Source organism: Rhincodon typus, chromosome 18 (assembly GCF_021869965.1).
Source record: "Rhincodon typus isolate 14 chromosome 18, sRhiTyp1.1, whole genome shotgun sequence".
Classification (NCBI taxonomy): Eukaryota; Metazoa; Chordata; class Chondrichthyes; order Orectolobiformes; family Rhincodontidae; genus Rhincodon; species Rhincodon typus.
In genome coordinates, this window is record NC_063349.1 from 56,687,175 (window position 1) to 56,713,667 (window position 26,493).

General features: G+C 43.4%; 1 protein-coding gene across 1 annotated transcript in view; it reads right to left on the bottom strand.

The window, feature by feature from the left end:
* Nucleotides 1-26,493, bottom strand: part of LOC109925475 (synaptotagmin-A) — a 55,919-nt gene that overhangs the window by 17,808 nt on the left and 11,618 nt on the right. Inside the window, exons 2-5 of the mRNA XM_048607472.1 lie at nt 17,725-17,909; nt 8,960-9,085; nt 4,169-4,336; nt 2,693-2,860 (exon numbers count right to left, since the gene is read on the bottom strand). Of these exons, the coding sequence (XP_048463429.1) occupies nt 2,693-2,860; nt 4,169-4,336; nt 8,960-9,085; nt 17,725-17,909 (647 nt within the window). The remainder of the gene's footprint in view (nt 1-2,692; nt 2,861-4,168; nt 4,337-8,959; nt 9,086-17,724; nt 17,910-26,493) is intronic.

Below are 26,493 nucleotides of genomic sequence, written 5' to 3' on the forward strand. Positions count from 1 at the left end.
CATGCCTACAAAAAAAAAGTTGCTGGAAAAGCTCAGCAGGTCTGGTAGCATCTGTGAAGGAAAAAACAGAGTTAATGTTTCGGGTCCGGTAACCCTTCCTCAAAATGCAGATTTTTTTCTTCACAGATGCTGCCAGACCTGCTGAGCTTTTCCAGCAACTTCTGTTTTTGTTCCTGATCCACAGCATCCGCAGTTTTTTCGGTTTTTATCGTCCATGCCAACTACGTTTCCTAAACTGAACTAGCCCTATTTGCCTGCATTTGGCCCATATCCCTCTAAACCTTTCCTATACATGTATCTATCCAAATGTCTTTTAAATGTTGTAATTGTACCAACCTCCACCACTTCCTCTGGCAGTTCACTCCATATATGCTCTATCCTCTGGGTGAAAACGTTATCTCTCAGGTCCCTTTTATATCGTTCCCTTTCACCTTAAACCTATATCTTCTAGTTTTGGACTCCGCTATCCTGGGGAACAGACCTCATCTATGCCCCTCATGATTTTATAAACATCTATGAGAAGCAGTCTTGTGAATAGCCTCTTTGAAGACGTAAAATAACAATGTCAGGGCACAGCAAACAAAAGCTGCCAGCTGTTTGGCGACAAGTTCCGAGAAATTCTCCCAACTCCTCGATATAATCCGAGGAGACAGTGATCTTTATTCTCCGCTGGTCACACTTAATAGTAACAACACTACAGCCCCACTGTTGCAGCAAACACAGGACTGGACAAGATCAGAAATTGATGTAAAGGTCACAGATTTCACACCACACTGTCTGACTGTATTACAATAATATTGCACAATTGCTGAAACATAGAAACTAGGAGCAGGGGTAGGCCATTTGAGTCTGTTCCACTATTCAGTATGATCATGACTATTCATCCAACTCAGACCCCCATTCCCACTTTCCTCCCCATACCCTTTAGCCCTAAGAACTCTATCTAACTCCTTCTCGGACAACACTTACTGTTCTGGCAAAGAATTCCACACTCACCACTCTCTAGGTGAAGAAATATCTACTGTAATTTTTTGTAGCAGTTTTACAACATTTAGGACACTGCATTAGTGCAAACTGTTGTTATAAAATTTCACCATTTTTTTTTATAAAGCTAAGGACACAAAGACATTGGAAATAGGAGCAGGATTAGGCCATTCAGCCCCTCGAGCCTGTTCGACCATTCAATATGATCATGGCTGTTACGATTGTGTTTCAAATTCCACATTCCCATCTATCCCAATAACCTTCAATTCCTGACCTCACAACAGTTGATCCGTCTTTAAAATTTTCAATGACCCTGTTTTGACTACCTTCTCAGGCAGGGGGTTCCAAAGTCACACAACCCTCTGAGGGAAAAAAAGTATCCCCATCTCTGTCCTAATTTTAAACAGTGTTCCCTGGCTCTGGACTGACCCACAAGGGGAAACGTACTTTCCACATCCACCTTGGTCAGACCATTCAGGATCTGATACACTTCGATCAAAACACCCCTCATTCTCAAAACTCCAGTGGAAACAAGCCCAGTCTGTCCAATCTTTCCTCATTAAACACCCCACTCATCCCAGGGATCAATCCAACAAACCTCCCTTAAAACCCCTCCAATACATTTGCACCCTTCCTTAATGAGACCAATGCACACAGTTTCGAGATGTGGTCCCACCAATGCCCAGTAACAGCATTACTTTTACATTCAATTTCACTCATGATAAACAGTAGTATCCCATTAGCCTTCTTTATTACTTTCTGTACCTGAATACTGACATCTTGAGACTCCAAATGTTATTTTTAAAGTCTTATCAACTTATCCAATTACTTCCAAAGTTTGCCACAAAAATACATATTGATCATACCACCAGCCTGTTCCTGAATTGATGATGCAGGTCATGTGACCATTGCACATCCTAACTCAATGGAATTTGTGGTGTAAAATTGAACTGATGCTGTCAAGAACTTAAAACTACTAAAGATCTATGTGCGCATGCGCGCTTGTGTGTGCGCAGGTATGTCTGCACGTGTATATGTGTGTCTGTATGTGCATGAGTGTTTGTGTCTGTGTGTGTTTGTCTGTGTGTGTGTGTGTGTGTGTATGTGTGTGTGTGTGTGAGAGAGAGAGAGAGAGACTGTGTGCATGTGTCTGTGTATGAAAGTGTGTGTGTGTGTATGTGCCCATGTGTGTGAGTGTTTATGTGTATCTGTGTGTTTGTGTGTGTGTGTGTTTAACTGTTCGTGTGTGTGTGTTTTTATGTATCTGTGTGTGTATCTGTCTGTGTGTGTATGTGTATACATGTGTGTGTGTACGTGTCTGTGTGTGTGAGTGCATGCATGTTTGTGGAATTTTTCAGGGCTAGCAAGCAATAAAATTCTCTACCTCTTACTCAAGAAAACCTTGTGAATGGTGGACTAATTAATTATATTTTAAATGGACAGAGATATAGTGTCTTAGCTAGAGAGGAATTTTAAACATTTGTTGTAACAACCCAAGGTGGTTAAAAGGGGGGAGGGGGGGCAATTCACCTGGTGTTAGCCCGGGAAGTGCTGGTTTTCACGTTGTCCTTGCAAAATCCAGAGTAATATGAGACAAATGACTGAGGATTACACCTTCGGAGATTGGAGGAACTGGAGCTGGAAACTATACTCAGATTGGGCACAACAAGATCCCACGTGTTACCTGAGGTAAAGTGAAGGTACTAACCTCCTCTTTCTCGGCCCCTTGCAGGTCCCTCCACTCCTCTGTTACATGGCCAAAGTCCACAGTGTTCATTGGCACTTTCACCTCTCCAATGACATCATGTTTGGAGAATCGGTCAAAGTCGTACACAGCCATCACCAGGGTTTTCCCTCCCAGCTCGGAGTATGGAATCTGAGAAAATCCACAACAGGTCAGCCTGGATGAGAAATTCACATTATACACCCATACAGAATGCATTAAACACAGCAACATTTGTCTACATTCCACCCCAGCTGGCCTACATTGGAGTTTATACTTCATAATGATAATTCTCCCAACCCTGACCCCCACTGTACTACCCCCATTTCCCCACCAACTCCCCCTCACCTCCCCTTCACCTCCTTCTCCACTCCCTCTTAACTCTCCCCATTTCCCCACCAGCTCCCCCCATTCCCGCCCCCCCCACCCCTCCACTGCTATTTCCCTTCCACTGGGGGTACACTGTGTAACGCTGTTCCCTCTGAGTCAGTCCTCCCCCAGGTTCAAGTCCCACCTCAGGTCATAACGGCAATGGAAGGTGTGCCACGAACAGGTTAATTATCAAACCACAAACCCTTCCAATACGGTTACAGTGGGCAGTAATAGTCAGGACTTGCGGGACTGAATGGCCTACTCTACATTCTTATAAGAATTTTTTTGGCCAGACAGAGCTGCGTGGGAGCTACAGTAACAGTTAGAAGACCCAAACACAGGTTCTTGCTGTGAGTAAGGGTCACTGTCATTCTGAGGGACCACCAGATACGCTGAATCTCACTCTACATTCTTCACACAGCTCCATTACCCAGATCCTGAGTATCTAGAGTTCTCATGTAACCAGCATCTGAGATTCAGGATGGTGATTCCGGATGTTTGGGATCTGGATAATTGGGACTTTACTGCATGAGCAATTAGAGGGAAATATTGGATCAGACACTTAATTGAAGCCAGTTCCAGACTGACCGTCTCAATGAGGGTAGAATCACCTACAGTAGCTGGTGACTGGTAGTTACAAATGGTCCTGGTGCTCATTTTTAAAACACACCTTCAGCTTGTGGCAGGGATGATCCAGCCAACGCTGGTATTCCTCAAACACCTGCCCGGTACCAGTAACCAGCATCCTGAAATTTCTACCATTGTGAAGAAAATTCATAGCAGACTCAAAACATTAACTCTGTCTCTCTCTCCACAGAGGCTGCCAGACCTGCTGAGTTTCTCCAGCACTTTCTGTGTCTGTTTCAGGTGAAGAGGGGACGGGAGCGGGTTTGTGTGAAATAGAACTGCCTGCTTGAACCATTTGGAGTGAATGATGTGAGTCTAAGCACAATATTACCACAGTGTAATTGATGTAGCATCCAATCTCAATTACAAGGGGAGGCTCCCGGGGTGGGGTGTGGGCAGGTATTGGAGTATAATTGTCATTTGTGGATTCAGATTTGCTGAGAACCTAAAATAAAATATTACCTTGAAGATGAAGGACTCATTGAAAACTGGATTCAGTGTCTTTCGGTGAACTTTGGTTTCGTACTTTTTCTTCTTGTCGGGCAGTAAGAATACTTTCACGTATGGGTCAGATGTTCCTCCCATGTCGAGAGCTGGGAGCTCAGCAGCTTGAATAATGCCCACAATGAGCTGTTAGTATGACACAAAACAAACAGCTCTCAGCAACAACCTGCATTGATATAGCACCTTTCATTTAATAAAATGTGTCAAGGCACCCCATGTGAACATTATCAGACACAAACTTGCGGGATGCCCTATAAGGGCAAAGTAGGACAAGTGACCCAATCCCTAGCCCATCTCTCCCCTAAATAAACATTCTCTGGTCAGTGCTAGTGTACCACTCCTCTTTCCCCGTTCCTGTCCAGTTGAACAGCCAGATGTGCGACTGATTTGGCTCTGACTCTACTTAAAGATTCATAAAGGTCCACAGTACAGAAAAAGGCCCTTCAGCCCATCAGGTCTGCTCCTCTGAGGTACCATTGCCCTCACCAATCTCCAAACTGGAAAACCAGCTTGTGTGATTATCTCAGGAGATGTCTGCACTCTCTGTCTGGTTCCCTTGGACTGTCTGGTCATTAGCCATTCCTTTTCTGCCTGCACACTCTTAAGTCACAGCATGGCTACTTCCATAAGCTTGCAATCCATTTGTCCTTTGCCTTGTAAATACACAAAAGTAACTTGTGTACTGAGCTCGAGTTGAGCTCGAGTTCTGAACCCTGGAGTACAACCTGGTGCCTTTTCCTTTTCCTGTAAATGTGTCCTTCTGAGACACATAGTGCATCCATGATATCCTTTATTTCTGAAGACATATATCCCCCTCTGCCAAGCTGCCTTGCAATATTTTAACTGGAGGGCTGAGGCCATGTGGAAATAAGGAGGAGCAAGACTCTTGGAGGGATTGAAGCAGAAAGGTGAGAATTTGGAAATCAATGAGTCAATGTAAGTGGGAGATTCACATTGCAGTAAAACGATGTTCAATATTTCTGGGAATGATATTGGAAGCAATTCCTTCAAGTAAGTTCTCTGTGACAGACATTATCCAACTAGACCAATTGTGAATACTTGGAGCTTAGCAACACCAGGGTCAAGCTTTTCAATCAAACATCCCCTCCTGGATATGGAATTAGAGCCTAATCATTGACACAGATTAATGGTTAACAATTTCACCTGGTCAGAAACCAGTGTGACAAAACCAATTCTCAATCATGAATCTGATTGCTTATTAAAATTAATATCATGCTACTCATTGTGAGTGACAGCTGTCTTCACACAAACATTATTGTACATAGAAGTTGACTATCAATGTGAAGGGGCTGGTTAGCTCAGTGAGTTGGACAGCTGTTTTCTGATATAGAGTAGCACCAACAAGATGGGCTCAGTTCCCACACTGGCTGAAGTCACTATGAAGGACTCTCCTTCTCAACCTCTCCCCTTGCCTGAGGTGTGGTGATCCTCAGGTTAAACTCCAACAAGTTGGCTTTTTCTAACGAGAGAGCAGCCCTATGGTGTGGTCAGAGAATGTTAACCTTGTCTTTCCAATGTTTTGGAATACTAACTGCTGATTCATTTAATGACCAATGCTTCCTTGTATTCGGTTTGTTTAAAAATAAATGAAAGTTTGCATGAAAATTAATTGCACTTATTGGTGTATTCCAAATGTCCCTCAATCATTCCGACACTATTTGCGGCACTGAGCTCTATTTTTAAACATGAAACTAATCTGATCTCCAGGATCTTCTGTAAGCCCCAGACACTGCAGACCTTACATGGCGCCTTTCTTCCTTCATAAAATCCTGAAGCGAAATGGCTAGGAGGTTCCTGCTCAAACACAAATGCACTTCATTAATGGACCCATGAGAATGGCATTAACACAAGAGAGTTCAGAACAGACAGGCAAACCCATTTCAAGTACTTTGCAGTACATTCCAGGAGACAGATGAGAGCTGTCAGCTGGCCTGAGTGTTTCTATTATTGTTTGGTCCTGCCGTGGAAAGATCATTTAGTGAGGAAAGTCTATTCACTTTTAGGGCAAGTCAATTAGGAGTTGAATGCGCGAGTTTCCTAAAGACTGTGCTAACACCTTCTTCAATAACATTGTATCGTCTGCTGTTTATCTTTGTTCGTCAGAAAAGGAATTGCAGGTGAATTCAGGGAGACTTTGTGGCCCAGAGTCCAAAATCAAGCAATGAGTGAATACAATGGGAACTGCTTCTTCATCAGGCTTCTGTTCATTGGTTCAGATCCTACCTCACTGGAGAACATTTAGGAAAGTTGTTTATATTCATTGGTGTTTGTGTTATGCAACTTCTGGCTATTATTGTTGGTTTTAAGCTGCCTCTGGGTCAGGGGGTGAGTTGAGGGGAAGAAGCTGGGAGGCTGGCGTGATGGGCTGGATGGGGTCTGCTTGAAACAAGACCCCACATCTTTCAGAAATATCATCTTTCATGGAGGGTAGGGGGAAGAGACCACAGGTAACTAATGCTGCTGGCCTTGGCCAAAACAACACGCTGAAAATGACATTGTCAAACTTAGAATCATAGAATATTACAGTACAGAAGATGAGAATTCACCCCATCATGTTTGTACCATCCTCCAAATGAGTCTCACTCTCCAGCGCTATCTCCGTAGCCCTCTAACTTCATCTGTTTCAAATACACATCGAGCTCTCCTTTGAAACCTCCTATGGAACTCCCCTCCACCTCTCTCCCAGGCAGTGCATTCCAAATCCTAACAACTCTCTGAGTAAAGGAGTTTCTCCCCATCTCACTCTCAGCTCTCTTGCTGACAGTCACATGGAGATCTTCGAGATAGATCGAAAGACCATGGCAGGACTACAGGAATGTTAAAAAAAAACCTTGTTTTCTGTGTCCCCTTCAGTCTGAAGTTGCTGCAAACATGTAGGTTCACTGAGGCGTGCCACGGGGATTCAGGTAAAATCAACTTTGATCAGCCAGACACCGTGATCAGATAGATAAAACGTGCCTCCTCACCCATCAGCTGATGTTTTCTCAAATGGACAATGCTCGAGGGAGGACAATGACAATACAAAGACACCCTATGACATGCTGACACTTGACATTAATGAAGGGGGCGTTGGGGGTGGGCACTGGGGAACAGTCGTTGTATATTGAGCTATGAAGAGGGACTGGATTGGTTAGGACGATAGTCACTGGAGTTTAGAAGAATGAAGGACAATCTCATAGAAACCTGTAAAATTCTATCAGGAGTAGACAGGAAGGATATTGTGGATTACCAGAGAGCCCTGAACCAGGCGTTGCATTTTAAGGAAATGAAATAGACCATTTATGACTGAGATGAGAAATAATTTCTTCAACCAGAGAGTTGGGAGCCTGTGGAATTCTCTGCTGCAGAAAGCAATTGAGATCAAAACATTGAACATTTTCAAGAAGGAGTTAGATATAATTCCTGGGACTAAAGGGACCAAGGGTATGGGGAGAAAGTGGGAACAGGATACTGGATTGGATGGTCAGCCATGATTGTATTGAATGGTGGAGCAGGCTGGAAGGGCTGAATGGCCTACTCCTGATGCTATTTTCTATGTTTGGGTCATAATTGCTGAATGATGACAATGTGGTGGTAGAGAAGAAAAGCCATGATTTGGTCTCCAGATTCCACCACCCTGTGGGACTTTCTGCTCCATGCTCAAAGATCTATGAGTTGGGAATGAGCTGCCAGCAATGTGAAGACCTGTGACAGGAACTCATGAAGATGTGAAGGCGTCAATCTGGAATTGAGGGATGCCCAATTACGATGATGACTGAGGCAGAATACCCAACATACGGTTACCCTGTGCTTGTTAGTGGGTAGGCTGGCTAAAAGCCAGACTGTCCTGTATAAAATCATCCTTCTACCACTCCCCCACACCCTTTGACACATCTGTTCCTAACTATCTATCTAGTGGCATCTTATTGGTTAGGTCTCCACTTGTAGAGATATATAGAATCATAGAATCGAATCATAGAATTCCTGCAGTGTGGAAGTAGGCCATTCAGCCCATTGATCCACACCAACCCTATGAAGAGCATCCCACCCAGACCCACACCCCTACCATATCCCTATAACCCTGCATTTCCCGCGGCTAACCCACCTAGCCTGCACATCCATGGACACTACAGACAATTTTGCATGGCCAATCCACCTAACATTGAGACAACTGATTGGAGACCATAAGGCCATAGAAAATAGGAACAGGAGTAGGCCATTCAGCCCATTGAGCCTGCTCCACCATTCAATAGGTTCATGGCTGATCCAACATTCCTCAGATCTACTTTCCTGCCTTTGCCCATAACCTTGAGTAGATTGTGACAAATCCTGAGGGTGGGATTTGAAAGATTTTCCAGCTCTTCGTTAAGAGGCCAGCACTCAGACCCTTGTTTCGTGTGATGGCCACTTTGGAAAGAAGGCCTGAACAATTTGAGTAGACATTCATCTCTGTAAGGAAGCATCAACTGGATTAAGGCACTGTTACGAATGGCCTTTCAGCAATGTTCACCTGGGAATCTGAGATTCAATTAACTCAAACTCTTTTTCCAAAGTCCATTGTTTGTTTTAAACTAAGACATTTGGCAAACTAAGGCAGGAATAAAACCGTATTAAAACCAGGTAAAATGTACACCACACTCACTGCAATTCCAAATTTGATAGCTTTGTTGAGGGGCTAATGCTTGTCAACACTGTATCATTAGATAGCTACAAAAATCTGTTATTTTCTTAGGAGGAATTTCACCGCACCTGATTGTTCTGGAAGTCATAATCCAAAGAAAACTGCAGCTTCCCAAGTTTCTCCTCTTCCTTTTCTTCTTCCTTTCCTTCTGCAGTGAGGCCTGTCTCAACATCTTCATCATCATCCTTCAGAGCCTGTGGGTGGACAAGGCAAGTTAGAATACATTGCTACTTCCATTTGGTGGGAAAACAGTGTCTGACGTGGCTGACAAGCTACTACAAGCAGGCTGTAGATGATTTAATCTTTATAGCACAGGCAGAAGGTATAACTTTGCTGTGCTGTTGTTACTGGAGGCTTTGAAACCAGCAAGCAGCTTGTGCAAAGTGCACCATCCCGCAGGGTCTCACAGGCAAGGAATTTAAATTTACAAGCGCAATCTAAAGCTGTTGAGCATTTCAGCCTGACATTAAACCACCTCAAATGTTGCTGATATCCATTTATGAAAACTGTAGACTGAACATGCTAATAACAGGCAAGATGATACTAGTTTAGCAGAATTCAGCCCAGCTTTACATGCGGTAACTGCAAACAATGTGAAATTTGTACAACATTAATGCTCTTTTTCCTCTAAACAAAATTACAATCAATTTCATTCTGAGAAAGTTTTCAGTTTGTGGTTTCATCAATGGTTAGAGCTGGTACATGCTACCAGTTTAATTCTAAATAAAGCACAAATTCTACTTAAATACTGCTCCAGTTCACAATTTTTAGATTCAAACCAACTTGAGATTTTTTGGATAAAAGTCTCATGCTGTCAACCCACAGCAGTAGGACTGCAGCGGTTCAAGAAGGCAGCTCACCACCACCTTCTCAAGGGGCAACTAGGGATGGGCAATAAACTCTGGGCCCAGCCAGTGAGACCTACAAACTCTGAGTGAATAAAAAGAATTTCAGACACTAATTTTTTTCAAACTATTTTGTTATTTCCTCGCTTTGCTGTTGCTCTCTAGTGAAAAGTGACCACTACTTATTGAGAAACTCCAATGTAGAAAAATGGCCCAATAACTTTCTCAGAGTCTAAAACAAAACTAAAGGACAGACATTCATTTAAAAGGCATTTAATTATATTTTTGAAAGAATTGAAAAATCCAGGGTAGCTTGGTCAGTTTTAGATAAGGTTCTGCATCCATTACTGGCTGAGAATTTATAGAATAAAGACCATTATCCTTCAAATCAAAGTTGATTTAGCTCAAAAATATATGAAAGCCAAGCTATCTTCAGGAGAACTGGAATCGGTAAGGTAAGCTGGTTAAAATCTAAAAACAATGAGTATCTGAGCATTGAAAAATAACCTACCACAATGGACAATCCAGAACAGTCATGAGATAGAACATAGATAAGGAGGGACATAGAAGAAGAAATACAATTTATAAAGCCCACACACAAACAGTAAATAAGAAAAACTGGGCAAACATGGAGAAATGATCTCATTAAAAACAGCACAGCCAGCTCAATTACGGTTCACCTCAGTGTGCCAAATCTTTAACGTCAAACTTTCGCAAGTACTTTAGGTTGTTTTGGAGATCTTCGTCAGAAAGGTGAGTTCTTTGTGCACAATTTAATTGACTAGAAATGAATCGAAATGTAATCATGTGAATAGTTTTTGATGCACTGGTGGCAATTGTTAGATCATTAAATCAATTCTCCAGGTCCAACGACAGCAACAGTTCAGTAAGAAGTGACATTAGAGGATTTTCTGTACGTTAGTGTTTTCCAGAAAGACTTTAACAATCCAGTTTGTGTGATCAAATAACCATGAAAATATGTTCTCCCTCTCCAACACACATATCAGTGAAGACAAAAGCATTGGAAATATTTATCCACTTCCCACAACAAATATTTTCACAAGCAGACACATGGTCTTGAAGAGACATGACTGAAAATGTTCAGATGATTAAATTAAGTGCAGCGTCTAATTCCAGTTTTCCCTGAGAGTTTCAATCCAAACAGGCAACAGTTCCAACCAGCAATGTGACATCTGCTGACATTTAAAAATGCGAAGACTTCTTAAAGGCATCTTGAGAAATTCAGTTTCACTGATAGAAATTATTTATTTGAAAACAGGGGCCACGGGAGTTACAGTGGCTGGAAGGGAAAGGGAGTGATTGGATTTGGGTGGTGTCAGTAGCCAGACAACATAAGATCACAGAAATTGCTGGAAAAGCTCAGCAGGTCTGGCAGCACCTGTGGAGAGAAATCCGATTTCATTTCTGAAGAAGTGTTACTGGACCCGAAATGTTAACTTTGATTTCTCTCTACAGATGCTGCCAAACCTGCTGAGATTTTCCAACAATTTCTGTTCCTGTTTCAGATTTCCAGCATCCTCAGTTCTTTCAGTTTCTTAACGATAAGATCATCCTTCTACTAAAACTAGACAATACGAATGTCCTGTATCAGTATTAGCTTCTGTTTCTAAAGTGACTCTTATGTAACAAAACCTTCAAAAGTGCCGCAACAGGAGTATTGCCAAAATGTGGCATTTTAACAGGTGACCACTCCTGGCATGTTGCAGTGCCACCTCTACCAGTCTGTGGTACGGGGTAAAGGTTGCTCAAGGTAGTTCACTGCCACCAATCTTTTGTCTTTGCCTTGTCTTGCACCTATCTAGAGATTATTGGTTGGGGATAAAGCAGCGTAGAGTATCTACAGAAGAGGCTGTTCTTAGAGAACAAGATTCATTGCATGATACAATAAATACAACAATAGTTGGCCAGGTATAGTGACTAGCACCTTAGGGAGCTGGTACAGATACATCTGCTTTCTCCAAAACACAGAGGAGAACTCCTCATATCCACCATCACTGTGTTGATATAAGGGGAATAGGTAGATCATCATAACGTGACATTCAGGACATTACCTCATCCAACAAACCCAGATGAGGAGTCACTAGGACAGGTGATCACCAAAAAGCCTGGTTAATGGGTTAAACTAAGAGGGTGTCCTGAAGGAGGAGTGAGAATTCGAGAAATGGAAAGGTTTATGGAGAGAGATTTCTGCAGCTGAGGAAGTATTAAGACTAAGGAAATACAAGAACCCAGAATTGACAGAGAGTTCAGAGGGTTGTAAGGCTGCAGGGATCAGTAATTATTTGTTCATGTTAAATAGAACCCATTGCATAACATTTCAGCAATCTTGCCATGCCCAACATATTAACAGGGAGCATTATAATTCTCACTCCCTCCCATTTTTAAAATAGTTATAGAAAAGGATAGAACTGATCAAAAAGTTAAAGTTCTAAATTCTATAGGAAGGATGCTGTTAAACTTGAGAGGATTCAGAAAAGATTTACAAGGATGTTGCCAGGGTTGGAGGGTTTGAGCTTTAGGGAGAGGCTAAATAGGCTGGAGCTATTTTCCCTGGAGTATCGGAGGCTGAGGAGTGACATTATAGAGGTTTATAAATTCATGAGGGGCATGGATAGGGTGAATAGACAAGATCTTTTCCCTAGGGTATGGGAGTCCAAAACTAGCAGGCATAGGTTTAAGGTGACAGGGGAAGGATTTAAAAGGGAGTTGAGGGGTAATGTTTTCATGCAGAGGGTGGTGTCTGTATGGAAGGAGCTGCCAGAGGAAGTAGTGGAGGCTGGTAGAATTACAACATTTAAAAGGCATCTGGTGGTACGTGACTGGGAAGGGTTTTGAGGGGTAGGGGCCACATACTGGCAAATGGTCAGATTGGGATATCTGGTTGGCATGGACGAGTTGGACCAAAGGGTCTGTTTCCATACTCAATGACTCTATAACTCTCTGTTATAGTAGTATGACCTGCCTGTGAAATATTTTTCCTGTTTAATACTGTTACTGTAGGGTTAGCTGATAGAATCGTATCTCATTGTGAGATGTTGCGGAGAAGATGACATCACTGGACTCAACTCCATTAAGCCGTATCCTTTCTGAAGACCTCAAGCAATCAAATACTGAGCTCAGTTCGAACATATTTATTAAAGTGATTCATAGCTTGCAGCCAAAGAAATATCAGAGGCTATTCACAGTATTAGATCATTCAGTGATATGAATGAAGACACATTGTCAAAAATCAAAGATTTGGAAATATTGTTCTGAAGACTATGAGAAAATGGACCTACTGAATTCATTTAGTAAGGGCAACTAAGGTCATGTGTGTACTTAGTGCCCAGTGTGCAGAGGATGCAGATGCTTTGTGGACTTGCACTGGCACAAACATACGTACTAATATCACGTCCTCGCACAAGTGCACACATGGATGAAAGTGTGAGTAATGTATATACATTGTGTACCTGTAACTGCATTTTTGTGTGCATACATACGTATGTGTATTCATTTGTGTATATGTACGTATATGGTGTGTGTGTCTCTAAGTGTTTGTAGATCACATACGCAGAAACACACACACACACACACACACACACACGCGCACACGCACACGCGCACACGCACACGCGCACACGCACACACGCACACACGCACACGCACAGACACACAGCATAGAAATAGGCCCTTCAGCACAAACTGGTCCATGCTGGAGATAGTGTGGACGCAGGCCATTTGGCCCATTGAGTCCACGTGACCCTCCGAAGAGCATCCTACCCAGACCCACCTATCCCTGTAACCTTCCATGTCCCATGGCTAACCCACCTAGCCTGCACATTCCTGGACACTATGGGCAATTTAGCATGGCCAATCCACTTAACCTACACATCATTGGACTGTGGGAGGAAACTGGAGCACCCGGAGGAAACCCACGCAGACACGGAGAGAATATGCAAACTCCACAGACAGTTGCCCGAGGATAGAATTGAACCTGGGTCCCTGGCGCTGTGAGGCAGCAGTGCTAACCACTGAGCCACCATATTGCCTTACACGTACATTCACACACACTCACACAAACAGACATACACACGCATATGCACACATGCACAATTACACACATATGCGCACATGCACACTTACACACACACGCGCACACGCACATACACACTTACACACAGACATGCAGACACACACATTTATGCAGTTACAGGTACAGAATGCACATGCATCAGCACACACATGTTCATTGACAGACATGTGTACACACATTATAAACATGTGTTGTATGTGTACACACATTAAAAACCACTCGAGATTATTCCTGTTCCCCATTAACTGAGATGCCTGACAATGCACAGAAATAGCAGCACCTGCCTTGACCAGGATGCTTCAAGCACAGGTTTCCTGGCGTTTTAGCAGCACGCAGACCGTAGAATGGATTGGAGGCTGATAGAAACATCAGTAATGGAGAGCAATGCATGACAGCAGAGAGGGAGGGTGTGGGGTTAGGGAGAAGAGCACAGGGAGGTGGAAACATTCTGGAAAGAGATTTTCAAAACTGCCTTCATTTGTGGTCTCCAGCAGTGAGACATGCATGGAGAGCCATCGCAGAACTGTCCCAAAGAGATCTTCCCAGCATCTTATGTAGTGCCATTGCCAGTGCTCAAGCTGGCAGTCCCTCTGTTGGAATAAAATCTTTACAATGCGCCCCCCCCCGCTACCTCTCACCCCCACCCAACTCTTTCACTGGTTGTAGAACCAACACAAATCCTTCCTTGTGAAATAAGAACTGTGCAATGCAAGAAGGAACTTTAGCATCTTATCACAATATCAAAGTGCCTTGCATCCAAATGGATTACTTTTGAACATGAGAACCAATTTTTCCACAGATTGATCCCACAGATAAATGGCCCATTAATCTGTATTCTCATGTGCTGTTGATTGAGGTGGGAGTGTTGGGGACGCATTCTCCCAGTAAAACCAACGACTAATTTTGAACCGATCAGCACGGACAGATTGACATCAGCACCTCAGGCAGTGCAGTACTCCCTCAGATCAGCACTGGGAGCTTCTACGTGGATGAGATTTTCATGTCTCTGGACCAGGACTTGACTGACAAACCTTGCATCAGCCTGATTTTCCTTGTCACTCACAGGAAGGTGTAGTCTCCTTACAGCCCGAAGTAGTGGATATTCTTCCAAATGACAACAGCTTCAACAACCAGCAGTGATAAAATATACTGTAATGAAAGCATTTTTTCTTTAGTTCTCTACATACTGTAAGCTTGCACCCGTGGAAGTTGCATGATTCAAAGTACACAATGTTCCATTTAAAGGAGGTCATGCTGCAGTTGTAATGGACATTGGTTAGGCCACTTTTGGAATGCTACATTCAGTTCTGGTCTCCCTGCTACAGGAAAGTTGTTGTGAAATTTGAAAGGGTTCGGAAAACATTTACAAGAATATTGCCAGGGTTTGAGCTATATGGAGAGGCTGAATAGGTTGGAGCTATTTTCCCTGGAACATCAGAGGCTGAGGGGTGACCTTACAGAAGTTTACAAAATCATGAGGGGCATGAATAGGGTAAATAGTCAAGGTGTTTTCCCCAGGGTAGGGGAGTCCAAAACTAGAGGGCACAGGTTTAAGGTGAGAGGGGAAAGATTTAAAAGGGATCTAAGGGTCAACTTTTTATGCGGAGTGTGGTGTGTGTAAAGAATGAGCTGCTAGAGGAAGTGGTGGAGGCTGGTACAATTACAACATTTAAAAGGCATCTGGATGGGTATATGAATAGGAAGAGTTTAGAGGGATATAGGTCAAATGCTGGCCAATCATAGAATCCCTAGAGAGTTGGAACAGGCCTTTCAGCCCAACATGTCTCAACTGACTCACCCACCTACCCTATCCCTGTAACCCTGCATTTCCTATGGCTAATCTACCTAACCTGCACATCCATGGACACTATGGTCAATTTACCATGGCCAATCCACAAAATTTTCCGATCTTTGGACTGTGGGAGGAAACCGGAGCACTAGGCAGAAACTTACACAGACGCAGGGAGAACGTGCAAACTCCATACAGACAGTTGCCCGAGGCTGGAATCAAACCCGGGTCCCTGGCGCTGTGAAGCAGCAGTGCTAACCACTGAGCCACCATGCTATCCAAGCCAGCATGCTGCCAATTGGGCTAGATTAATTTAGGATATCTGGTCAGCATGGATGATTTGGACCGAAGGGTTTGTTTCCATGCTGTAGAGCTCTACGACTGTATCACTGTAATAGAAATGGAGCTTTTTGTGGGAGTCTTAGGCCAGTTACTCAAACCGGTTCAAGGGTCAGAGAACAGAGATTTGTCAAGGAGTTACCCAGGACCAAGGGAAGAGACCTTATGTTACTAAAGGACTGCTGTTAGCTTCCTCAACGTAACTGAAGTGCTGTTAGCACTGAGGAGCTGGCTGCTGATTGGAACCCTGTGAGAAGTGGGACAGTTCGGTGCTGCTGGGGGCCAAAAGAAACTGAGAAGGCAGTGGAAAACTGTTGGCTCCATGTTGCTGAGGTTTAGGGTTCCGAGAAGCTTTGGAAACCGTTGATGGCTCATCGCAGCTGACAAGTGAGGCTCGAAGAAGCCCACAAGCAGTATTTGCTTGGTGCCATTGGGGCAAATGGAGCCAATGCCAGCTCAATGAAGCTGTCAGCTAAAGAGTTGGAATTTTGCTGGTATTTACGTACTGGAGTGCAACCTCACAAATGTAGCCATCTCAGGATAAGAGACTGACCTACTGAGAGATGAGCCGACATATAATTTGGAGCAACTTGTCAGGGAATTCAGAGGCTAGAAGGACAAGTGATGGAATCCCTTGTGGGATAAATTTTTAATTTGGTTTTATAATATTCTGTGGTCCCTCAGAGATTCATTGAAGTGCATGCTTCTGGGCTCTCCCATTGCACCAATTTTGGGTTGAGATCTAACCAGCTTGGGGTAGCAGAGGTTTTTCCAGAGAGTTAGTGAAGTTAGTGAGTTAGTGAGATGTTTCTGAACCCATCAGCATTTTCTGAAGGTTTATGACATGCAGGAATTGTGAGGAGGCAGACAGGAAGGTGATAATCTCAAATATCAGCAAATGGGAAGTGAATGTGAGTGATGACCAGACTTCCTGAATGTTGGACCAAACAATGAGGCTCTTTCTCTGTATTGGTATGTTGATGTGGCTTCATGGCCTCCAGTAGACACAAGGGAACTTGGGAAGTCAACTCTTTACGTCACTTTTTTACAGGGCGTGGGCATTGCAGGCTGGGCGAGTGTTTATAGCCGATCCCTACCTATCCCTTGAGAAGGTCATCAGCAAACATCCCCACTTCTGACCTTATGATGGAGCAAAGGTCATTGATGAAACACCTGAAGACGGTTTGGCCTAGGACACTACCCTCAGGAACTCCTGCAGAGATGTCCTGGGGCTGAGATGACTGACCTCCAACAACCACAACGATTTTCCTACGCACCAGGTATGACTCCAACCAGCAGAGAGCTTTCCCCCTGATTCCCATTGACTCCAAGTTTGCTCAGCCTCCTTGATACCACACTCGGTCAAATATGGCCTTGATCACCTCCCTTCTGTTGTTGAATTACAAGCTTGACGGAAAGTTAAATGGATGGACTGAGTTAGTATGGACAACACATTCAGTGAATGCATATTTGAAATATTCATCTTCATTGGACTTTTCCATTCAAAGATGGCAGGGGATGATCGTTCTGCCTATTAAAGTACAGTAGTATATTTGAACTACAAATTGAGAAGATTCTTTACAGTCAAGTATTAAATTTTGAAATACTATCTTTAACTTTTTTTAATCAAACAAAACAAAACATTGAATTGATTATTACATACAAGTCTCTGAATAAGCAGGGACACCAGTCATTGACAATGACAAATCAATGATGAAGAGGGTTCCTTGCAGGCTCACTCCTCACCAGGTTGCTGTACTACGTTACCTGTTCTTTCACTGACTTCCCAAGCTCCTTCACATCTTTCATGTTCATAGCGTTCTTTCCTCCCTTTTCTTTCCCCTTCTTCTTGTTCTTTTTCTTCAACAGACATTTCTTGCAGACACAGAAGCAGCAGGTCAGAATCAGAACAACGGCAACAATTGCGATCGCTATCAACGCCCAGGGTGGCACTGCAACAAAACAAAAACCATCAACACAACCCACATCAGAGACAAAGGGCTTGCATTTCTGTAACACCTCACTGTAACAACAGGAGGAGGCCATTCAGCCCCCTTGTTCTGCCATTCTATTAGATCATGTGCTAGGACTGAGATGAGAAGGAACCTCTTTGCCCAGAGGGTTGTGAATCTGGAATTCCTTGCCCACTGAAGTAGTTGAGGCCACCTCATTGACTGTTTTTGAGGCAAAGATAGATTTTTGAACAGTAAAGGAATTAAGGGTTACATTGAGCGGGTAGGTAAATGGAGCTGAGTCCACAAAAAGATCAGCCATGCTCTTATTGAGCAGCAGAGCAGACTCGATGGGCCAGAAGGTCTACTCCTGCTCCTATTTCTTATGTTCTTGTGTTCATGTAACCCAAACTCTATATATCCACCATTGATCCAGTTCATTCAACACCCTGACTCTGCAACAATCTGACCATAAATCAAATCCCTGGTGATTCTTTGAAAGGACTATGCAATTAATTTGCCCGTTCCCTTCCTCTTTCCCCTTTCAGCATTTCCCAATTTCCTTTTGGAAGTTACTATGGAATTTGTTTCCACTACCCTACTTTAAGGTCTGCTCAGAATCACAACATCCCCATGGAGTAATAGCCAATTAAATTAAATGTGTCAAAATAAAAACAGAAAGAACTGCAAATAGTGTAAATCAGAAGCAAAAACAGAAGTTGCTGGAAAAACTCAGCAGGTCTGGCAGCATCTGTGAAGAGAAATCAGAGTTAATGTTTTGGGTCCAGTAACCCTTCCTGAGAAATTAAATGTATACTGACCCTCCTGCCACCGGGAAAGAATTCTTCCCATCCAAACCCTTCATAATCATGTTGACAATCTTGGTGTTGGTGAATTGCTAGTGACAGAACGAAAAGAGCCAAATAACTCACATTTAAGTAGAACCTTTTGTGGGTTTGGGCCATCCCTTTATGGTGTATTGCAACAAATGAAGTACTTTTCAGAATGTGGTTATTGTTGTAACATAGGAAATGCAGTTGCCAATTTGTGCATTGGAAGTTCCCACTAACAGCAATATTGTCAGACAGTCTGTTTTTGGTCACTGATTGAAGCATGAATACTGGTCAATGTAGCATGGAAAACTTCTCCTGTTCTTCGACATAGGATTTTAAAGGTAACCTTGAGAGGGCAGAGGGGACATTGGGTTAATGCCTCATTCAAAGACACCACCTCCAACAAAGCATCAAATCTTTCTAATTGGAACTGAGGGTGTCAATCTCATCTCAACCACCATCATTAACAACAGGCTGATCATTATCACCGATATAACAAGGTGTAGAGCTGGATGAGCACAGCAGGCCAAGCAGCATCAGAGGAGCAGGAAAGCTGATGTTTCGTGTCTAGACCCTTCTTCAGAAATCATTATCACCCTCTTGTCTTTGAAATCTTGCTGTGTGCACATAGATTATCATTTCTCTTACTCCAATGACCACAGGGTGGTGGTGGAGGGTCGCTTTTCAGACTGCAGGCCTGTGATCAGCAGTGTGCCACAGGGTTGGTACTGTGTTCACTTTTTTTTGTCATTTCTATAAATGATTTGGATGTGAACATAGGAGGAATGGTTAGTAAGTTTTAGAATACAACAAAATTGGAGGTGTAGTGGACAGCAAAGAAGGTTACCTCAGAGTACAACAGGACCTTGGATCAAATGGGCCGATAGGCCGAGGATTGGCAGATGGAGTTTAATCTAGATAATGTGAGGTGCTGCATTTTGGAAAGGCAAATCAGGGCAGGACTTACAGACTTAATGGTAAGGTCCTGGGGAGTGTTGCTGAACAAAGGGATCTTGGAGTGCAGGTTCATAGCTCCTTGAAAGTGGAGTTGTAGATAGATAGGATAGTGAAGAAGGCATTTGGTATGCTTGCCTTTATTGGTTGGTGCATCGAGTATAGGAGTTGGGAGGACATGTTGTGGCTGCACAGAACATTGGTTAGGCCACTTTTGGAATATTGCATTCAGTTCTGGTCTCCGTGCCTTAGGAAAGGTATTCTGAATCTTGAAAGGGTTCAGTAAAGATTTACAAGGATGTTCCAGGATTGGAGGCTTTGAACTGTGGGGAGAAGCTGAATAGGCTAGGGCTATTTTCCCTGGAAGGTCAGAGACTGAGGGGTGACCTTATAGAGGTTTATAAAATCATGAGGAGCAGGGATAGAGTGAATAGCCAAGGCCTTTTTCCCAGGGTAGTGGAGTCCAAAACTACAGCATATAATTTTAAGGTGAGAGGGGAAAGATTTAAAAGGGACCTAAGGGGCCACTTTTTCATCTGGAGGGTGGTGCATGTATGGAATGAGCTGCCAGAGGAAGTGGTGGAGACTGGTACAATTACAACATTTGAAAGGCATCTGGATGGGTATATAAATAGGAAGAGTTTAGAGGGGTATGGGCCAAATTGGACTAGATTAATTTAGAATATCCGGTTGGCATGGACAAGTTGGACCAAAGAGTTTCCGTGCTGTACAGCTCTATGACTCTAGGACTTCAAAAATACTTCATTGCTTGTAAAGTAGCTTCGGATATTGTGGGACTGCGAAAAGTGATAAATGCAAAAGCTCTTTCAGTTTCCTTTCAAACAATTGCCAAATTGAACTGTCTGAAGTGCATCATTCAATAAAATACCAATAACACCCTGTGATGCACAAAATCATTACTGTGTGCATGTGTTCCTAATAATCACGTCAATTTATTGACAATCTCTCTAGCAGTTAGGAATTCACATTTTGTATTTACTTTTATTTGGTGTGTTAATCTTATTGAAGTAGTGAATAATACCTTAGCAGCTGGGGTTTAAGAATACAAGAAATATGAGTAATCAACCATGCAAACCATCAAGTTTACCCTGTTGTACAATAAGATCAAGGCTGCTCCTTCCCAGGCCTCAACCCCTCTTTCCTGCTAACCCATGATTGGGAGCAGAGAGTAGGTGGTCTGATTAGTAACTTTGTAGAAGACACAAAGACTGGGGGAGCTGTGGATAATGAGGAGGTTTGCCAGAGGATACCGCAGGATATAGATAGGCTAGAGACTTGGGCAGAGAAATGGCAGATGGAGTTTAATCTGGACAAATGTGAGGTGATATATTTTGGAAAATCTAATGCAGGAGGGAAGTACACAATAAAAGGCAGAACGCTCAAGTAGCATCAAAATATAGAGGGATCCACAGTTCTCTGAAAGTGGCAACACAAGGGGATAAGGTGGTCAAGAGAGCATATGGCGTAAAAACAGAAGTTGCTTTTTTAGTTTAGAAAGGTGTATTGTGTGTGTGGGCTTCGTGTGCTGCAGTGTTCTTTGTTCTTTATTCTCAGCATAGCCCTAAACTCTCCAATGGACAGGAAAAAATAGGAATAGGAGCAAGCCACTCGGTCCCTCAAGATCTGTCCTGCCAGCATTTTGCAATCTGAGGTTAGTCATTAAGGATCAGGTCAGGTCAGAAAGCAAAACATAGTCTGCTGAAAACAGTTTTATCTTTTTTTTTATTGAGCAAAATGTTTTGTTGAGAACTGGAGAAACTTCACAGAGAAAGGACCAGTTTTTAATTGTTAGGATGATTGTATTTTTTCTTTCAAAGTATGTGTACTTAACTGATGGGATTTATTGACCATCCCTAATTGAGTGGCTTGTCAGGGCTACTTTGGAGGGCAAGTAAAGAGGAGCTCACATTGCCATGGGGGTAGTAGGAACTGCCAATGCTGGAGTCTGAGATTACAAGGTGTAGAGCTGGATGAACACAGCAGGCCAGGCAGCATCAGAGGAGCAGGAAAGTTGACGTTTTGGGTCTGGACCCTTCTTTAGAAAGGTCCTGACCTTAAACCTCCACTTTCCTGCTCCTCTGATGCTGCCTGGCCTGCTGTGTTCCTCCAGTTCAACACCTTGTTACTACATTGCTGTGGGTTTGCAATCACATGTAGACCATACTGGGTAAGGATGGCAGAGTTCCTCCTCTGGGAGACGTTTGTGAATTGGATGCTTTCTTCACTGAGACTAACTGTATGTTCAGGATTTCACTAATCGCACTTAACCTCCACAGCTGCCAGGCTGGGATTTGCATCCTTGTCCTCAGGGTATTAGCCTGGGTCTGAATTATCACACTAGTAATATTACCACTTCATCACAATCTCCACTTAAATTTCAGTTTTATTGCTTGAATCAGTTGTAAAGACCATATCTTATTATTTTTGATTGTGGATTGAAATGGGAAAAGGACTAGTTTAAAAGTAAAGGATTATTGAAGAATTGTTGCACTTTTTCAAAGCAGCTTATTGATACTCATAATAAGTTCTGTTTACACAGCTGCTTGTTCAAAGCCTATGGGGAAAGACTAGTTTGCAGACAACCTGGATCCCAGTGTTGCTATGAACGTGGTTTAGGCCAGCAACAAGTAGCTGATTGGTCTGTAGGCTAATGACCAATTATTGATGACAAAGGCCAACTGCTATGGGATTAGCTCTTAGCTAGCTGAACATTTTAGGGGTGTGAATGTTTTGGCAGAAACCATTGATTCTCCAGAGGAGAAAAAACTATTTTTGCTCTGTAGGAAAAAGCATTTCCAGCCTGAAGATAGCCAGATTATTTCTGCTTTCCAGTTGTAGAGAGCTGTGACTTTAATTGATACGCCAATATGTGTGAACCAGTCACTCTGTCCCCTATAGATGAGTACCTGGAAAAGGAGGATCAGGAAGCAGTGTCTGATCAGAGAAACTATCATCACAACACACCCTGTGGGCAGGGGCCAGTGACTGGCCTTCCCAGTTTCGCCCTCCACCCATAATACTCATGCTTTTGCCCTGTCTGTGAATGCGCGTGTGTGTACACATGTGTACGTATGTGAGTGTCTATGAGTGTGTGTGTATGTACACATGTGTGCATATGTGTGTGTGTGTGTGTGTTTGCATGTACGTGTGCACATGTGTGTGCATATGTGAGTGTCTGTGAGTGTGAGCGTGTATTTGTGTTTGTGTGTGTGTATATGTACATGGATGAACGCGTGTGTCTGTGTATGTCCATGTGTATTTGTGTGAAGGGGGGAGTTTATAAGGGATTAGAGTATTAACTCATAAGTTTATATGTCTACAGTTCATACCTGTTCATCTGTAGTCAGAATCTATTTATTTGCAATTATTAGTGATCCTTATTAAATACAGACACCTGGTCTGTGTCTCATGAGTCAGGTAAATTGGGGAATTATGCGTCATTTTAAAAATCTTTGACATTTGCCACAACTCCAGGAATAGTGGGGCTTGATTTCCCACATGCTAGCCCAGTGATGGGTAACACAGTACACATTCATCAGACTGTGGGAAAAATGCTAACTCCTCAAAATGAGTGGGTTGGGGTCAGTCCAGAGGTTAAAATTCACAAGATCATAAACAGGAAGCCAGCTCCCCTGACCTTGCTAGCTTTCAGTTTTAGCTGAAGTGGGATGAGAGTCAGGCAATCAAACAGCTTCTTGGAACTGGGTCAACAACTGTAATGAGATGGTGCACTTTTTCTTAGCACATGTCAGTTTTAACACCTGTTGCTTGGATTCCCCAAGCCTCAGGAGAGCTGAAAGGAGCAGAATATTTCCAGCACTGATTGTGGGTCAGGAGGAACACTGTTGTTTCCTTCAGTAAATGTCCTCACCCCGCTATGATCTGTTTGCTCACAACCTGCCGCCCACCACCAAAGGGCTTCTACATTGCTATTTAACATGTTCCTTTGGTTGGGGACACACATCTCTCCCATAGTCACCTTTCCTGCATTAAGCAACCAACTGTCAGTCTTAGATAACAAGGTATAGAGCTGGATGAACACAGCAGGCCAAGCAGCATCAGAGGAGCAGGAAGGCTGACGTTTCGGGCCTAGACCCTTCTTCAGAAATGGGGGAGGGGAAGGGCGTTCTGAAATAAATGGGAGGGGTGGGGTTGGGCTGGGAAAGGTAGGTGGGATGGTGATAGCAGGTAGGTAGTTGTGGGGATTGGTCAGTGAGGTGGGAGGAGCGGATAGATGGGAGAGAAGACGGACAGGTTGTGTCAGGTCAAGGAGGCGGGGATGAGAGAGAGATAACAAGGTGTAGAGCTGGATGAACACAGCAGGCCAAGCAGTATCAGAGAAGCAGGATAGCTGACATTTCGGGTTGAGACCCTTCTTCTGAAAATTTTCTGAAAAAGGGTCTAGGCTCGAAACATGAGCTTTCCTGCTCCTCTGATGCTGCTTGGCCTGCTGTGTTCATCCAGCTCTACACCTTGTTATCTCAGATTCTCCAGCATCTGCAGTTCCTACTATCTCTGAAACAATTGTCAGTCTTCCCTGATCTAGTGATAGTGTTGCTCTCTCCAGCCTGTCAATCAGCAACGACCATAGGTGTACAAATTTCACTCTAATGTACCCTGAGCTCTAATCAACCCAGGCCCCCTGCATGGAATGTGCTATTGAGACAAAATCTAGCCACTGGCATTCTCGTGAAGAGCCCCAGAACAGAATGTGAGGAATTACAGTATTGCCGTAAGGGCAATGGTGTCTATTTGGCAGGAATGAGATCCTTCAGAATTAATCTTCAAAGTTTGTGACATGAATGCCTGCTAGTGTAAATTGAAATCAAACAAAATGAAAGGAGTCTTTGAGTGTTTTCTCAGTTAAATTTCTACATTGGTATTGTTTCCAGAATGGTCAGAAAGAGCCCATTTGGCCCTCTGTGTGCATGCTGGCCGTCTGAAGGAGCACCTCACCCAGGGTCACTCCTCTGTCTTCGCCCATAACCCCGTTCATTCTTCGGATAAGAACATAAGAAATAGGAGCAGGAGTAGGCCATCTGACCCAACGATCCACTTGTGCTGCCACTTTCAGGGAACTGTGGACCTGTACGCCTAGATCCCTCTGTATGTTGATGCTACTGAGGTTTCTGCCATTTACTGTATACCTCCTTCCTGTGTTAGATCTTCCAAAGTACATCATCTCGCATTTGTTCGGATTAAATTCTATCTGCCATTTCTCTGTCCAACTCTCCAGCCTATCTATATCCTGCTGTATCCTCTGGCAATCCTCCTCGCTATCCACAGATCCCCTTCTGCAAACGTACTAATCGGGTCACCTCCATTCTCCTCCAAATCATGAGCTGGCATGAAAGAGGAATTGAGGCCTGGGACAGAGCAGCCATGATCTTGTTGTAGAGCAGGATAGGCTCAAGGGGTTAACCAGGTCATTCCTCAGTCTCTGACCCTCTAGTGAAAACAATCCAAGTTTGTCCAACCTCTCCTTATAGCCAATTACACTCAAATCCAGACAGCATCCTGGTAATAGAGATAGTAGGAACTGCAGATGCTGGAGAATCTGAGATAACAAGGTGTAGAGCTGGATGAACACAGCAGGCCAAGCAGCATCAGAGAAGCAGGAAAGCTGACATTTCGGGTTGAGACCCTTCTTCTGAAAATTTTCTGAAGAAGGGTCTAGGCTCGAAACGTGAGCTTTCCTGCTCCTCTGATGCTGCTTGGCCAAGCAGCATCATAGGAGCAGGTAAATCTCTTCAGCATCCTCTCCAAAGCCTCTACATCCTTCCTACAGAACAGTGACCAGAATTGTACAGAATAGATTATAGAATACAGAATAAATGAGGCCTCATTAAAGTTTTATACAGCTGCAACATGCCTAACCAACATTTATACTCAATGCTCCAACTGATGAAGGCTAGCGCGCCATACACCTTCTTCGTCAGCTTATCCACTGGTGCTGCCACTTTCAGGCAGCTATGGACTTCACCACAAGATCCCTCTGTATATCAACGCTGCTAAGGGTCCTGCCATTTACCGTATACTTTCCTTTTGCATTTGACGTCCCAAAATGCATCACCTCACACTTGTCCGGATTAAACTCCATCTGACATTTCTCCACTCAACCTTCCAGCTGATCTGTATCTTGCTGTGATCTTTGACAACCTTCTTCACTATCCACAACTCCACCAATTTTCATGTCATCTGCAAACTTACTAATCAGACCACTGACATTTTCATCCAAACCAGTTATGCATATTTTACAGACAACAGAGGTCCCAGCACTGATCCTTGTGGAACACCACTGGTCACAGGTCTCCAGTCAGAGAAACACCCCTCCACAACTACCTTCTGTTCTTCTATGGCCAAGCCAATTTTGTATCCAACTTGCTAACTCATCATGGATTCCATGAGATTTGATCTTCTGGATCAACCTACAATAAGGGACCATGTCAAATGTCAGCAACATCCACTGTCCTACCCTCATCTTTGTCATTTCCTCAAAAAACTTCAATTAAGTCTGTGAGACAAGATGTCCCCTGCATAAAGCCATGATGACTATCCCTAATAAGTCTATCCTTCTCCAAATGCAATCTTGTTGAAGATGATCACTGCCTGGTCTCCTGTCATCAGTGAACATTCCCACTTCTGACTAAATGATGAAGGGAAGGTCATCGATGAAGCAGTTAATATATTCTGACTGTGCCTGAACTGTTCCTTCTTTAAAGGTACAGTTTACACTTCTTTTTTCCTGATAACTTTGTTTCCAATGTATCAGGGTC